Source organism: Salvia hispanica, chromosome 1 (genome assembly GCF_029641045.1).
Source record: "Salvia hispanica isolate PSC_SH4W2 chromosome 1, Shi_PSC_v1, whole genome shotgun sequence".
Taxonomy (NCBI): Eukaryota; Viridiplantae; Streptophyta; class Magnoliopsida; order Lamiales; family Lamiaceae; genus Salvia; species Salvia hispanica.
Window position 1 is genome coordinate 31068391 of NC_142692.1, and position 14642 is coordinate 31083032.

At 37.7% G+C, this 14642-nt stretch overlaps 3 protein-coding genes across 3 annotated transcripts; 1 reads left to right on the plus strand and 2 right to left on the minus strand.

Moving 5' to 3' along the window:
- Window positions 1-138: 138 nt before the first annotated feature.
- On the minus strand, window positions 139-2934 carry LOC125223623 (ENTH/VHS/GAT family protein). Its single transcript, XM_048126845.2, has 3 exons — window positions 2346-2934; window positions 1037-1312; window positions 139-843 (listed from the first exon to the last, which is right to left on the minus strand). Exons 1-3 carry the CDS (start codon window positions 2853-2855, stop codon window positions 424-426), a joined length of 1206 nt encoding a protein of 401 aa, XP_047982802.1. The 5' UTR covers window positions 2856-2934; the 3' UTR covers window positions 139-423.
- A 4920-nt stretch (window positions 2935-7854) lies between these two features.
- Window positions 7855-10802, plus strand: LOC125217899 (rho-N domain-containing protein 1, chloroplastic-like). The gene is made up of 2 exons (XM_048119470.2): window positions 7855-7999; window positions 9619-10802. The coding sequence occupies exons 1-2, from the start codon at window positions 7960-7962 to the stop codon at window positions 10698-10700; spliced, it is 1122 nt and encodes a 373-aa protein (XP_047975427.2). The 5' UTR covers window positions 7855-7959; the 3' UTR covers window positions 10701-10802.
- A 291-nt stretch (window positions 10803-11093) lies between these two features.
- On the minus strand, window positions 11094-14373 carry LOC125218579 (uncharacterized). Its single transcript, XM_048120266.2, has 3 exons — window positions 12463-14373; window positions 12139-12314; window positions 11094-12059 (listed from the first exon to the last, which is right to left on the minus strand). Exons 1-3 carry the CDS (start codon window positions 14003-14005, stop codon window positions 11307-11309), a joined length of 2472 nt encoding a protein of 823 aa, XP_047976223.2. The 5' UTR covers window positions 14006-14373; the 3' UTR covers window positions 11094-11306.
- Window positions 14374-14642: the final 269 nt, after the last annotated feature.

A 14642-nucleotide genomic window follows, 5' to 3' on the forward strand; every position in this document is an offset into this window, starting at 1 on the left:
TTTAAATTTAGTGGTTTAGTAACTGAGTTTTCAAAAAGAATGCGAATGTATGTTCGAATATTAAACTGTTTAGACTATATGATAAAGACGGATTTGCAAACAAAGGTAATAGTATTCGATTGATAGACAAACATGAAGTCAAAATAAAAGTAAAATAATTGAATACCAGCAAGATCATATATCCAAATGAAGCTCTAGTGTAAAAGGTAAATGAGAACCAAGAGCAGTGCAAGCAAAGTATATAAGCTGCATAACTCGGCCAAACCCACACACACATCACATATCCTAAGGCAACGCAACTTAACCTTTTCATTTATTTACAACACAACCCACTTTGTCATACTGCAGCCGGGCTGCTCAAACCCATGTTGCTCCTATGGATAGGGACGGTGTCTAAACTACAAGCATAGAGCGCTAGCTGGATCACTCTTTGCTGCTCTTTTCAGCACTCTCTTCCTGATGACCTGACTTGTTGGACCTGGTGCTGCCTGCTATAGAGTTATCTGTAGTTTCATTCGTGCTGCCGGCTATGGAATTATCTGTAGTTTCATTCGTGTTTCCTGCTATGGTGTTATCTGCAGTTTCATTCGCGTCGTCAGGTCCCAACGTGGATTTAGTAGTATTGGAGTCGCCAGAAAGATCTTCTGCACTCTGGTCCTTTGCCTCTCCAGATTCCAGGGCTGCTACGAGCTCACTATGTCTGGAAACAACATTTTGAAGCTCCTCATGGAGGTTGAGAGCATCGAAAAGCATCACTTCATCATCAGATGTGCTCTCTATGATTCTCTGAACAATGGGAAGAGACTGCTTGCAATTCTCCAACATACTAATTGTTAGATCATCCTGCGTGGAACATCGCACTGATCATCAGAGACATGTTACCACAATGTTAAGCTGTAAATTAAAATTTAAGAAGAGATATGTGATGGCTTCATAGGCTATCTAACTAACAATCAATCGCATAGGCAAACCTAAAGCAGAAACACCAAGTTATAGGACATAAATAACATTCCTCTAAAAAAAGAATAAAAATAACCTTGATGGGTTTCGGTTCAGTGTCAGAGTTCAAAATGCTGGAGAGAATATCAAGACTGTTCCGAGCCACAAGAAGATGCTCCTTTTTCTCTTCATTAGACTGGAAACCATACGTAATGAAACTGGGAACTTCTTCATTTGCTGCACTTGAGTTGGGAATGGATTGTCTCTCAGAAGGTGCTAGTTGCTGTTCACCAAGATAAGACTCCAAGTTGCGTTGGTCTGAGGGAAAACTTTCTTCCTGTGCCGGGGGAGGAAATTCTCTGGATTTCAAGTTCTGAAAAAATGAAGTAAATTAGATCTCGAAAGAATTTAAACATTTCATACAAGCTAAACATGAATCTACCTAAGAAATAGACACGAAAAAAAGCACCTCAAGTCAAGGCCACCTGCTCTTTTAAATTTCAAACACAATTACCGAAGTAGAAACATATGTGAACAAAAATTTAAAGACAGATAGAAGATCATATATGCATACAGAACCCAAGGCATAGAAGGATGTGGAATCTTTGAAGAGAAGATGAACAAAAGAACTACCAAGTTATCCTTGACCGATGCTTTATTCTAAAAGTCCACAACCAAGGCATACACCTAGTTCCTCCAGTTTCTTAACACTACCAAACAACAACCCTAAGGCAGCCTCATTTTAATTCAAGCACCATATGATGTTCTGCCTTTCTCACGTGACTGAAATGTAGCTTCACTGCTCAAGGAACTTCTTGTCTTCTAAGAGAAGCACACCCACTTCTTCAGCTTTTCGGTTTGTTACAGGAATTATTTTCTTTCCTGAATGATAGTAAGAATGCAGAGATGCCTATGCTCAGAGAACTAGATATGTGGTTGTCACTACATGACCGATTCATATAGTGTCTAGGAGCTTGAAGCTAACAGCTTATTAGCTTATAACCGCAATGAGACAAGCTGAATTAGCTTAATGTCTAAATCCAAACAAGAAAAAAGTTCAATCTCACTTGAGCTTGAGCGGGCATAAAACTCAAACCAACATTCAACATGGATACGATTTCCAATAGAAACAAGCAATGTGCATCTTAGCTTCTCAAACAGTTAACACAACACAAGCATATGAAGACATATTCCAAAGTAATGCAGCTCCAAGAAGGCAATAATCATCCAGGCATCTTAAACAATAATGATCCAATGTAAGGAACGAAGCAACAAATCAATCATCCGACTGAAATGAATAACTAAATAGAGTAATTTGGGTAACCTAACCTCTGATTTTCATCTTTCCCCAATAAATTGAAAAACAAACCTAATCTAGAAATAGAAAGAGAGATAGTTAAGCTGACCATATACGTCTGACGGAAGACGGGCAAGTAATCGAGATCGTTGGACTCGCCCCAGCCCCTAATCAGCTGCAGCGCCCTCACCCTAACGCCGTGGTCCGTCCTTGGATCCTCAATTAGCCTGACCATATCATCGAGCACCTTCTCCGACGCCACCTCGGAGAAGACCTTCTCGCAATTGGAGGCGCAGGTCTCGAGCAGGTCGAGGCTGAGCAGCTGCGTGGGAGGGCTGCGGGCGGCGGCGAGCTTCTTCTTAATGGCCCTGACGATCTCGGTGCCGTCGTACTCGGTGCGGCTGATCATGGCGCAAATGCGGAGGTTGAGGCCCCAATTAGGCTCCGGCAGAGTCTCGGCGGTGGCCTCGTCGACGGCCTTGGACTCCGGCGTGGGGGTTTGGAGGATTTCCTTCATCTTGGAACTGATGGTGCGGCCCATCTGCGCGCTGCTGGTCTTTATGCGCTCGCCGAGGGAGGAAGAGGCCAGCTTGAGTTTGGATAAATCGAGTTTCTCCATGGATCACGGCGGAGGAGGGAGGAAATCGGCGGCGGCGTTGAATTGAATTGATTGATGTAATGAGTGAGATACGCGTCGTTGGCGATAAAGGCTTTACTGATATTTTTAGAGAAGGAACATCTTTTTTAGTTCACGAACTTTGCCAAAGTATCATTTTAGGGGCGTGAACTTTGAAAATATCATTTCAAGTCTATCAACTATGGGTTAATATCATTTGAAGTACTTTTTTACTATTTCTAAGTTTTATAGAACGAAAATACCTTCCATAACTTAAAAGGGTATATATTTTTAATAAACTTATCATATACTCATATTTTTTATAAATATCTTTACAATATATTTTTGATGAATTTTCTAAATATAATTTGACCTTCAATATTATCATTTAATTATGTGACATGCAAGTAAAATTGTTTTTCTTCAATTTTTTATATTAAAAAATTTTAAAATAGAATAAAGAACTTTTCTTCAATAATAAAAAATTGAATAAGGATCTTTTCTTACATGTCACAAAATTAAGTGATAATATTGAAGGTCAAATTATATTTACAAAATTTATCAAAAATATATAGTAAAGATATTTATAAAAAAATATGAGTATAGGATAAATTTATTAAAAATATATACCCTTTAAGTTATCGAGGGTATTTTCGTCCTATAAAACTTGGAAGTAGTGAAAAAGTACTTCAAATGATATTAATCCATAGTTGATGGACCTGAAATGATATTTTCAAAGTTTACGGACCTAAAATGATACTTTGGCAAAGTTTGTGGACCAAAAAATATGTTCCCTCATTTTTATATGCTTAAAATTCAATTACTTGCACCAGTCCACGCTACCAAAATCCTATTTAAATAATTACAAATGTACGACAAATTTCATATAATTGAAATGGGAATGATGTTTTTATCTGATTTCTAAAGGGGAAATCACATACTCCTACTATAGTTATTCATTTTGATATTAGATTTAAATTTCACCCATGATCAAATTGTCTTAATCCATGATCATTAATCCTATATTACTCCACCAATTCATTTTGATATTAGATTTAAATTTCACCCATGATCAAATTGTCTTAATCCATGATCATTAATCCTATATTACTCCACCAATCCCCTGTTAATTATCTACTTTTATATTTTTTATCATAAATAATAATAGACTCTACATTAATCATATATTACTCTATATTACCCTAACTCATTTCACTCACGTTTTATTATAAAACTAAAACTAAAATTAATATAAAAGTGAGACTCATATTTCTTTAATTTTTTCAATACAATTTCCTTTATAATTTAGAGTATTTTTTAAAATTCTTGCCGAAATTAAAGTGAACAATTAATAGGGGTGGAGGGATTAGTAATCACCCCCTAGCCATGGATTACTCAATACGTGATTCAAAAATGATGACACTCTATGATAAATTTGTCATAAAATGAGAAAATAAAAATATGATAGAGTAAGTGATACAATTTGAAAGTCGAAAAGAAGAATACTCCCTCCGTCCTAAAATAATATGCACTTTTTTCTTTTTAGTCTGTCCCATAAAAATATGCACTTTCTAATTTTAAAAAAAAAATCTCTATGAGGTGAAACTCATTTTTCACTAACAATACTTTAATTAGTTTTTCTCTCTACCTCTCTCTTACTTTATCAATTTTTCATTAAAACTCGTGTCGCATCCAAAGTACATATTCTTTGGGGATGAGGGAGTATTAGATTAGATCAGATTCAATTGAGAGCAAATATGTACTACTCTGATTTTGATGTTAATTTAAAAATAGATAATTATACTACTCCATCAATTCAACAAAATTTGTCACGTGTTGATGCGACATAAATTTTTCAAAGATAATGGAAAGTGTGTTGAAAAAAAGAGTCGAATGTGAGTGTTACCTTTATACTCCATTACTTTAAATTAAAATGTGAGTGAGAATAGTTAATTTAATGTGTAGTCAACTGCCAAAAATAGTAAAAATAAAATATACTAAGAGTCCGTTTGGTATACGGAATTGGAATTGAATTTGAATTAGAAAATAAAGAATTGAATTTGAATCCTTAGTTCGGTAAAATGATGCTCCATCCATCTCGGTTAAGATGATACGTTTCCTTTTTAGTTTGTCCCAACTAAGATGACACATTTGCTCTTTATGAAACTTTCTCTCTCCAACTAATACACCCAACCACTTTTTCTCACTCCTATTAAAATATTCATCTTTCTTTCTCTCTCTATTTTAATATTTACACAGTTATACCCACATTTTCTCTCTCCAATAAAACATTTTAACCAATAACTCCTAAAATTACGCGCCGGCCAAAAAATGTATTCCCTTCGTCCCACAAAAGATGCCACACTTTCATTTTTAGTTTGTCCCACAAAAGATGACACATTTCCCTTTTTGGAAAAAGTTATCTCTCACATGAATATAAAAATTATATTTTCTCTCTCCATTTAACACACAAAACAAAACCTCCTAAAATCTCATGTCGTCCCACAAGTGTGACATCTTTTGTGGGACAGATGGAGTATCATCTTAGCCATGACGGAGGGAGTCATTGATAAGAATGTGAATTCAAAAAAATTATGTAGTGTGTCTATGACGGTATGTGTACGTATGTTGGCAGGTGTATGTGTGGGCTGGTGCGTGTGGGGAGGGGGGGGCTGGTGCGTGTATGTGCAGGGGTGTGTGTGTGTGCAGGAATGTGCAGGGGTGTGTGTGTGTATGTGTATGTGTATGTGCAGGGGTGTGTGCGCGCGTGTGTGTACGTGTATGCGCAGGGTGTGTGCATGTATGTGTGTATGTGCAGGGGTGTGTGCGCGTGTGTGTGTGTGCATGTGGGTGTGTGTATGTGCAGGTGGGTGTGTGCATGTGCAGGGGTGATGGGTGTGTGTGTATGTGCAGAGGTGTGTGTGCGCGCGCGCGCGTATGTGTGTGTGCAGGTGTGTGTTCGTGTGCGTGTGTGTGAAAATGAAATTTTATTATTACTTGAAATTCCAAGTACTTTTTATATAGTAGAATTGAGAGGAATTGAAATTATAGTTCAATTCCAAATCCAAATATTTTGTGGTACCGAACATTAGATTTGGAATTGGAAACTCCAATTCCAATTCTGCATGCTCAATTCCGTGATATCGAACGAAGCCTAATGGAAATGAAAATACGTAACAAACTTTCTTTGGGAAGGGATCTGATGGGGTTTGGTGCCCCTTGCAAAGCGAAAGACTTGTACAAAACAAATAAATCAGATAAGGATCTATTTGACCGATTATGCGATTAATCAATTCACATGTTAAATAGATAATTGCATGCTAGAACACAAATAATTCATGCTTAGAAAATATAAATACTAAACATGATTTCTACAGTTTAGAGTTACCGATTTTGATTCTCCAAAGAATCGTCGATTGCTCGCGCCTTCTCCGCGTGATGATCTTCAATACTAGACCACGAATCTTCTCTCTGGTTCCCGAACAGTATCTCGATATCAGGGTGGACTGATCTTATCAAAATACTAGGGCTCAAATAGAGAAGACAGAAAATTCCTCACGGAGGAGGAGCTGAAATTCTCACTGAGGAGAAAATAAAAGAAAAAATATTGTCCCTTCTTTGAAAGGCACGGACGCTATTTTTCATAATGAATAATCAAATCTTCTGTCTCCTTTATTCTCCTATTTATATTAAATTCTTTTTGGGTCCATACAAGGATCTATGGAAGGCTTTGGATATGGGCTCACCCCATTTAGTTTTTTACTAATTAAATTGAACCCACAATTTAATACAAGCTTATATTGGAATATTACGAGTAACCACTACAGAAGTAATATTGACCTCCCCATCCAAATCCGGGTTTCCGTTATTTATATTATTTATTTTCCGCGCTTAAGATATAAATGTCCATTAATTAATTAATGTCTGCTATGGACTTAATTAATTAACATCTTATTAATTCCAAGAGTAGACTTAGCAGGAAATACTTATTTATTATTCATAGAGTAATAAAACTCCAACTGACCAGTTTTCCGAATAATAAAACCTTGTTCGAGCTCATCTTGAGGACATCATCAAACGAGACTCACCTCGCGCACAATTCAACATAATAGCAATCCTAGCACCGCTAGATATTAATCACCACTACCCAATATATCAGGATTATTGGGTTGCGAAAAATCCGCATCATTTGATAAGTCAAAGTAGTGCATAATCAATACCGTATGCTCAATGCTAACATATGTAGATTAAGAAATACTAGTATTTATCAAGACCTCGCCTTTCAGTAGATAGCATAAAGACACGTCTTGCTGTTAGATCCGTTCAGTGCTATACCACACCAATGTCATCTTATTTCAGTAAGGCTTAGAAATATGCGGACTTACATTGCAACCTTTCACGATAGGTAGCCAAGACTATCTAGGTTGTGAAATTCTTCTTTCTCTTTTGCAAAGCATTGCATAGAACTGACCGTGTTATCTTAAAGTGGACGTCGCCCACAACCGGTCTACTAAGCAAAAGACTTAGACTTTGTTTACTTCTTATGCATTTAAATGTTTATAAAACATCTTCTAAATGCACAAACAAACACAATGTAATAATATACTGATTCTATTCGTACGAAAACTGCTCGAATAATACTGAATCGGGTTAAAAGTGGATTGTAGAGTTTTCCGTATACAAGCAAGATTCTATTCACGCAAAACTTGCTCGAAAGATGCTTTTCAATGTACCAAACCTAACCGGATCACCTATAACAAACCCTAAAACACATTCACAACAAAATTAAATAAACACTCATAACAAAATAAAATAATCTTATAAACATGAACAATTTTAGTAAGTGATGGTAGGTTATTTTATTTTGTTGTGAATGTGTTTTAGGATTTGTTCTAGGGTTTGTTGTAGGTGATCCTTTCGACTTTATAGGATGGATAGAATAATAGTAGTAGTAATGGGCTTTTAAGAAAAAATTTAATGGGCTTTTGATCGAAGGTGAATTCCAATAGGCCCAAATATCCTTTCATCCTCATCGTCGACCAGCTTAAAACCCCAATTCAATTCAATTCAATTCAATTCAACAACCTGCGTTGAAGCTTGTTCAACAATGTCACACTCTATGCATTTAATCTCCAAAACCGTTCCTGGTAAGTATTTTTTTTTGCATATATATTGATATATAATGTGTGTATATGACGCACTCTTAACATTCTTGCACGAAGGCTTTGCTGAATTTTCGAGGGTGTCTTGCACCGTAAGTCGATGAAAGATTTAATTTTTTGCTTAAGTTTGTTATTGCTTGAGGATAATGTTGTGTTTTATGCTTGTTTGAGATGCGCGCGCTATCTGTTTGATGAAATGCGCTGTTGCATAATTTATTTATTTTGGTTCTATTGGTTTGGTCAGAGTAGGGTGGAGTTATCTGTTTAGTGTCTTAGAGCTTGAACACTTTATTTATTGGGGTATAGCACTTTGTGACTTGCTATCAACTGACAGCTTATAGTTTGGGTATACCACTCTAGTAGTTATTGTTTGTATGCCATTTGGACTAGAAATCTGGAAAGTAGTTTAAATTGAATTTGGGATTTTATTGTGGATTTTGCAGATTGAAGTTTCTGAATGGTTGGTGATTATGTACTATCAGTGATACTAGAAGAACCATATCTTGTTATGGGCTGCAATTGTCTGCTCGTTACTTAATCCCGTAGTATTTCCAAGTAAAATAACAAAGGAAAATAAACAATTGTGCTTGAAGATTAGGAAGCTTTTATTCAGTACAAGTTTCTGTTCTTTATTACCACATCCTCTGCTTAGCTCGTGATGTAAACTTGTCTTGGAAAATAAAAGATGTTGCCTTAATAAAATTGAGATGAAATATCTGAGTTATTAATAAATAAAGCCACCCAGTCAGTGGCTGTATTTGCTAACTTATATACACTATTGTTCAACTTCAATTATGTCCCTTTTTGGAAGTTGTTTGTTCCTGCAATTCTGGGCCCTTTTTGATAGCCAAAATTTCTCCCTCTTCAACAGTCCTTGACTTTGTAAACTCTCAACTCTATTACTCTCATTATGCAAACATCTACACCCATTCCCAATTTACCTACTGGGTAAATTTTCTCATTCTTGTCCGCTTGCAAGCGTTGTTCTTAAAGGAAACAGGTATTTCCAATTCCAGTAAAGGTTTCATTTTAGTTTTCAATAAAAGGAAACAAGTATTGTTTTGATCTCCTTGGGTTATTATTATTAAACTTATCTGTTTAAAATATAGCTTCTCACTTTATTTTTGTGTCACCTTAGTCTTGTGGGCAAGAATGGGATATATATCTTGTGTGCTCCGGTGATTCTTTGAGTGAGTCATTTTTAATGAGCTTATGTTGTAAGAGGCACTGTTTAAAACTGGTGAAACACTTAATGATTGATTCCTAATGACCATCCACCTCCAAAGTCTGATAAGTTGCTTGAGATGTGATGATTGGCTTAAAAATGTGCCATGTCTTTAAATAAACTTCTATTTTTAAGTTCAAGTCTATATACTAATTAACATTGCCAATTTATTGCTCCAAATTCTTTCCACCCACCAGAATGACTCTAATTGTTTTTTACGAATTCTGCCTCACTACTTGCAATAAGTTCTTACTTCTTAACATTGGGACTCTTGCTAGGATCAATGCCCAAAGTCGATTTTGGAAACTTCATCATATGCTGCCTGTGTATTAGTCGGGAACTAAAGATGTTTTGACATCCTTAACTGATTTGATTGCAGGATATGGGCCATCTGATGGCAGTCGTCTTCCCTGCTCTGGAATTTCTGGAAAAGCACTGTGCTTATCACCTAGTGAACACAAGCTCGTTTCTGATATCAAGTTTTTACCTTTGAAATGTGTTTCTAGGTACACATCATCTGTGTGTAATGCAAGTTCTAGCAACTATAGGAGAAACCCGGATTTCCCTAATAACCAAAAAAGGCATGGATACTCCCGTAATCGGAATAGGCACAATGAAACGAGAGAAGAATATGAAGACCACGAAGAATCTGAAACTCTCTCCTCCAAAAATGGACTCCCTCTTTCTGTCTCCAACCATAAATATCAGGCAACTGCGACTACTGGTCCTAGAGAAAAGGAAATTGTTGAATTATTCCGTAAGGTGCAGGCTCAACTACGTGAAAGAGCAGCAATGAAGGAAGGAATGAAAATTGAGGAGTCTCAAGCAAAAAGCAAAGAGAGTGAGACTGTTGATTCTCTACTCAAGCTTTTGAGGAAACACTCAGTTCAACAAGGGAAGAAGAGCAACACCACCGCTAATGGCAGGGACTTCATCCTGGATCAGGACGAACAGACCAGTCAGTTGAGAGTGGAAAGAAGCACAAGCATCTCAGACTCAAACTCCACTAGTAGTGTGAAGCATGAGGCGCAAGATACCCCAGTCCCACGGCTCAGCCGACCAAAGTCAAACTTCCGTAAAAGATCTCCAGTCCCTGAAATCAAATTTCAACCTGCTTATACCGAGGACTCTGCTAGTTCTGCCTCAGAGGACAATGTGGACAGTGAAAGAAAGTGGAGTCATGTGGAACCAGAAGATCATGACGATATCCAGGATGTAGAATACGATTCAGAATCTGACGAGCCTCTCACTTCAGAACTGGATGCTTTTGATGAAATATCCGGCATTGTTGAAACGGAGCATGATGATGTAGCAAAAGAAGATGATGTGGATGAAGCCAGCAATTTGCACGGAATGAAGCTGACTGAACTGAGAGCCCTTGCGAAGTCACGCGGCATGAAAGGATTCTCCAAGTTGAAAAAGAGTGAACTGATTGAGCTGCTGAGTGGTGGATCAGTGTAATTATTGATCATGTAAGTATACGATGAAGATTTTCTTTTGCTCTTTCTGTTACTGTTAGGATTTTTCTGAGTTATTAGTTGTTTTAATACTTCTCAAAATGAATTCATACCTCGCATTATTAGTTTATTACAAAATTATTTTACAAATTGTCATCACTAAAAAGGAAAATATATTCTTGAGCATCAGAAGTTGAACTCCTATTTCAACAGAGTAAATTAAAAATGAACCGGCATTAAAACTTTATTTTTATTGCAAAAATAAGATCTCTGTGGATTATTTCAAATTTAAAATTCACTTTTTTTTTGCTTTAAAATGCCGTTGTTTCGATGTCAATTCTTCTTTTTTCTTCTTTTTTGTTTTCTCAAAATTAAACTCAAACAACAATGTAGGGAATTCACCAACAAAAATCAAAATCCGTAACCGTTAAAAGTGTAATATTCGACAGTTCCGAATTGACTCGTTACTTTCCCTTCATTAAAATAACAAAGCTAGCATTCTAAAAAAAAGTTAGCATTGGCATGTGCTTGGGAAGTGAGACTAGAAAGATATTGGAGAGAGCAACTCATTTACCAGTTCCAATAAGTTAGAAGAGGATTGATTGATCCATCAATATTGGTTAGAAAACTGCCCTACATGTGATCCACCCTCTTCACCCCAGGTGTTCGCCCGATGTCTTTTGTGAGGAGGACCGGGGAATTGGGGCATCGGAACCAAATTTACAGGACCCCAGGGATACACAGGAACAGCTGGATATATTCTCGGATTGATCGACTGATGTTGAGGAGGCTGTCTGTAGCCAGGGGATGGCCGATTATTTGAACGACGGCAAGGAGCCATTTGAGGATTTGGGGGGCCGGCAGAAGATTTTTTGGCTTGAGTAGGCTGCCTGCAGACAGTGGAAGGCCCATTGTTTGAACCACGGCAAGGCGCCATTTGAGGATTTAGGGGGCCGGCAGCAGATTTTTCGGCTTGAGGAGGCTGTATGCAGACAGGGGATGGCCCATTATTTGAACCAGGGCTAGGCGCCATTTGAGGATTTAGGGGGCTGGCAGCAGTTTTTTCAGCAGCAGATGTTTCGGCAGCAGTTTTTTGATCAGCTGCAGCTTTTTCAGCCTCCCGACGACGTTTTCGTCGTGCCTTCTTACTTAGCTGTTGGGGTCCATAGCATACACCCTCTTTTTTTATTTTAGAGGGTGCTGGTGGATTTCCCTTTCTGCTTTTAGAACCGGCTTGAGGCGCTTCCAATTGCTTTATTCTTGCTGTGAGGGCCTTCGGGGAGTAGTCAGATTCAAGCCCGTACTTGACAATATGCTCGATTGCAAGACTTAGAGCAGCAATCTCAGTTTCCTTCCCCTTGTCCTAATATCAAATGCATCGGAATCTATGAGCTTCGTCTAGCTATTAGAGACAATACAAGGTTTATGGGGTAGTAAGGTACCTTTGCTGCAGAAGTGTTGTGTCCCTTTTTACATTGTGCCTTTGCTGCTAACTTGAAATGTGTTGCATAAGAATTGAGGACAGCTGCTTGTGGGAACATTTTCTGAAGCTGATACTCATGAATGTAGGTGCTCGCAAGAAGAAACCGCTTCTCATCTATTAATTCCTTGATATAATCTATGAGATAGGAAAATAATGCTTCTCAGCAAACAAATGATATTATAATGCAACAAGATGTACAAACTAACACTACTCCTACTATATACTTGAAGGAAGAAAAATTTATGTAAACATTGTAAAGGGAGCTACAGGAGAAAAAGAATACCAGGAATTTTCTCTGTGAAACCGAAGGTGCGACACAAGTCTGGCGTATGTTTATGTTTATCAGCCAACTTTAGAAAACTGAATAACTCATTTCTGTCAAAAAAATCAGATATACCATATGCCGTCAAGAGATGCAAGAATGCCAATGCCTCTGTCGAACTTTCAACACTAATACTTGTTTTCAATTTCCGTAAAAGTGTGAGTGCTAGTTTAATTGCTGCGTGAATAACACTATCACAGATCTTAGGCGACAGTTTGGTTAATAAATCTAACAGAATGATTGTGGCTCTCCTGTCCTTATCAAGTATCCCCAAACTGGTATCATCAATCCCTTCCAGTGCTTCTAAAACTAGCTTTGCTGGATCAGAAGATAGTGAAAGGACTCTATGAATGTTTGGATTCATGAGTTCCAAGTCTTCCCCATTACAACTAATAATCGTTACCAAAACCTTCTTGTGCAGTGCATGTTTTGAGTCTACAGATTCATCTTGTTTAGCTGTTAAACAAGCATCAGTGGTATCAATTACCATTGGTTGTTTCAGTCCTTGTTCTTCAAAATGAACCCCTTTATCTGCAACTAGCTCGCTTAATGCAAGATTTTCCTCTGCACAAGTTTGTGCAGATTCTCTTACACAACTCAAACTCTTTTCCATAGAGCGTTGCTCTTTGCTGTCATTTTCCTTTTTACAAGCAATCAAACCAAGCTCTTGTTTCTTTTCTTCAGGCTTATTTTGAAGCTCCGAGGTCTGCTGCTTAGTTTCTTTCCCCTCTTCTGATTCCATCTCTTTTGGTCTATCTTCTTGAGACAAATTAAGCTCTTTCTCAAAACCCTCAAGCTCTTTGAACCTTTTCTCCAATGATTCTCCGATTAAGTCGGCCTCGTTCAACCTTGTGGTCAGAGATGCATGGGCCTCCTCCTCCCTTGACTCAATCTCCTTAAACTTGTCATCCATAACCACCTTAACTCCACTTAGTGTTTCAACTGTCATCTCCAACTTCTGAATAAACCCATGCTCCAACTTCTGTTTCTCCTCAAGCTTCTCACTTGCTAACCTAAGCTTTTCAACCAACTTCGCCTTCTCCTTCCGAAAAACCTCCTCTTTCGAAGCTAGCTCTCTCAATTTTCCATCACAAAACGCATCATATTCCTTCTCCCTCCTCTCAAAATCCCCCAATCGCTTCACCAATTCCCCTGATCTCTTCTCCAATTCCCTTCCCCTCTCCTCAATCTCCTTCAACCCCTCGGCCTCCTTCACCCGCAGAGCATCAACCTCACCCCGCGACACCTCCAATTCCACGATATGCACATCAACCAACCTCTGCTTCCCATCCAACTCTTCTTTCCCCAATCTCAACTCATCCTCCCTCAACCTCAACGCCCTCTCCTTCTCATTCAAATCCGCCAACACCGACCTCAAATTCTCCTCGCGAGATTCAATATCCGAGAAGCAATCCACTAAACCCTTAACCACACTCTCGCCCACATCCTTCCACTGCCGCACCCTATCCATGATCACGGTCGGCGCCGGAACAGACTCCTCCATTATGCAGCAATCCACACGCACACACCAACTAATCCTATGTATAACTAATCACACAGCCTCCGATTATGCATGCACAGAAACAGCAATGCCAATTCATACAAGCAGAACGTACGATCAAAATAAGCTGCAATTAGGGTTTCAACACAGGAGAAAAATAAAAAAGTTAAGAGAGACGAGGCAGTGATTTTGAAACGATTTATACAAAAAATTGCGAAACGATTTCAAATAGGAAACATATTGTGGACATATTCATGAAATCCATTCCAAATCCATTGATATGTTTGAATCTTCTTCAGATGGAAATTGCTATTTTGTGGAAATATACGTACATTAAATCTTGATCTACATCTCTAACCACGAAAGCCTATTTTTCCGCTAAAACCAAGCGACAGAAATTGCATTTAATATTATTATTTCCATAAATGACAATTAAAGTGATATATGTATTAATATTATTATTTCCATGTCCTCAAAATTATAAAATTTATATGTATCAATTTTCAATAAGATAACTACTAAAAGCTAAAATTTTAAGGAAATTTCCCATATTATGTATGACTAGGCACTTGATTGTCATATAATAGGTTCTCTTAATTTTCTGATGCATCGCATTTAAATGAAATTTTAATAATTAAAA

Excerpts from the sequence above, each read along its gene's own strand:
- LOC125223623 (XM_048126845.2), bottom strand. The coding sequence starts at position 2,855 with ATGGAGAAACTCGATTTATCCAAACTCAAGCTGGCCTCTTCCTCCCTC. Across the intron at positions 1,313-2,345 it reads TCTTCCGTCAGACGTATATG|AACTTGAAATCCAGAGAATT; the intron begins GTCAGCTTAACT and ends TCATTTTTTCAG. Across the intron at positions 844-1,036 it reads CTGAACCGAAACCCATCAAG|GATGATCTAACAATTAGTAT; the intron begins GTTATTTTTATT and ends TGTTCCACGCAG.
- LOC125217899 (XM_048119470.2), top strand. The coding sequence starts at position 7,960 with ATGTCACACTCTATGCATTTAATCTCCAAAACCGTTCCTG. Across the intron at positions 8,000-9,618 it reads AATCTCCAAAACCGTTCCTG|GATATGGGCCATCTGATGGC; the intron begins GTAAGTATTTTT and ends ATTTGATTGCAG.
- LOC125218579 (XM_048120266.2), bottom strand. The coding sequence starts at position 14,005 with ATGGAGGAGTCTGTTCCGGCGCCGACCGTGATCATGGATAGGGTGCGG. Across the intron at positions 12,315-12,462 it reads TTTCACAGAGAAAATTCCTG|ATTATATCAAGGAATTAATA; the intron begins GTATTCTTTTTC and ends CCTATCTCATAG. Across the intron at positions 12,060-12,138 it reads ACAACACTTCTGCAGCAAAG|GACAAGGGGAAGGAAACTGA; the intron begins GTACCTTACTAC and ends ATTTGATATTAG.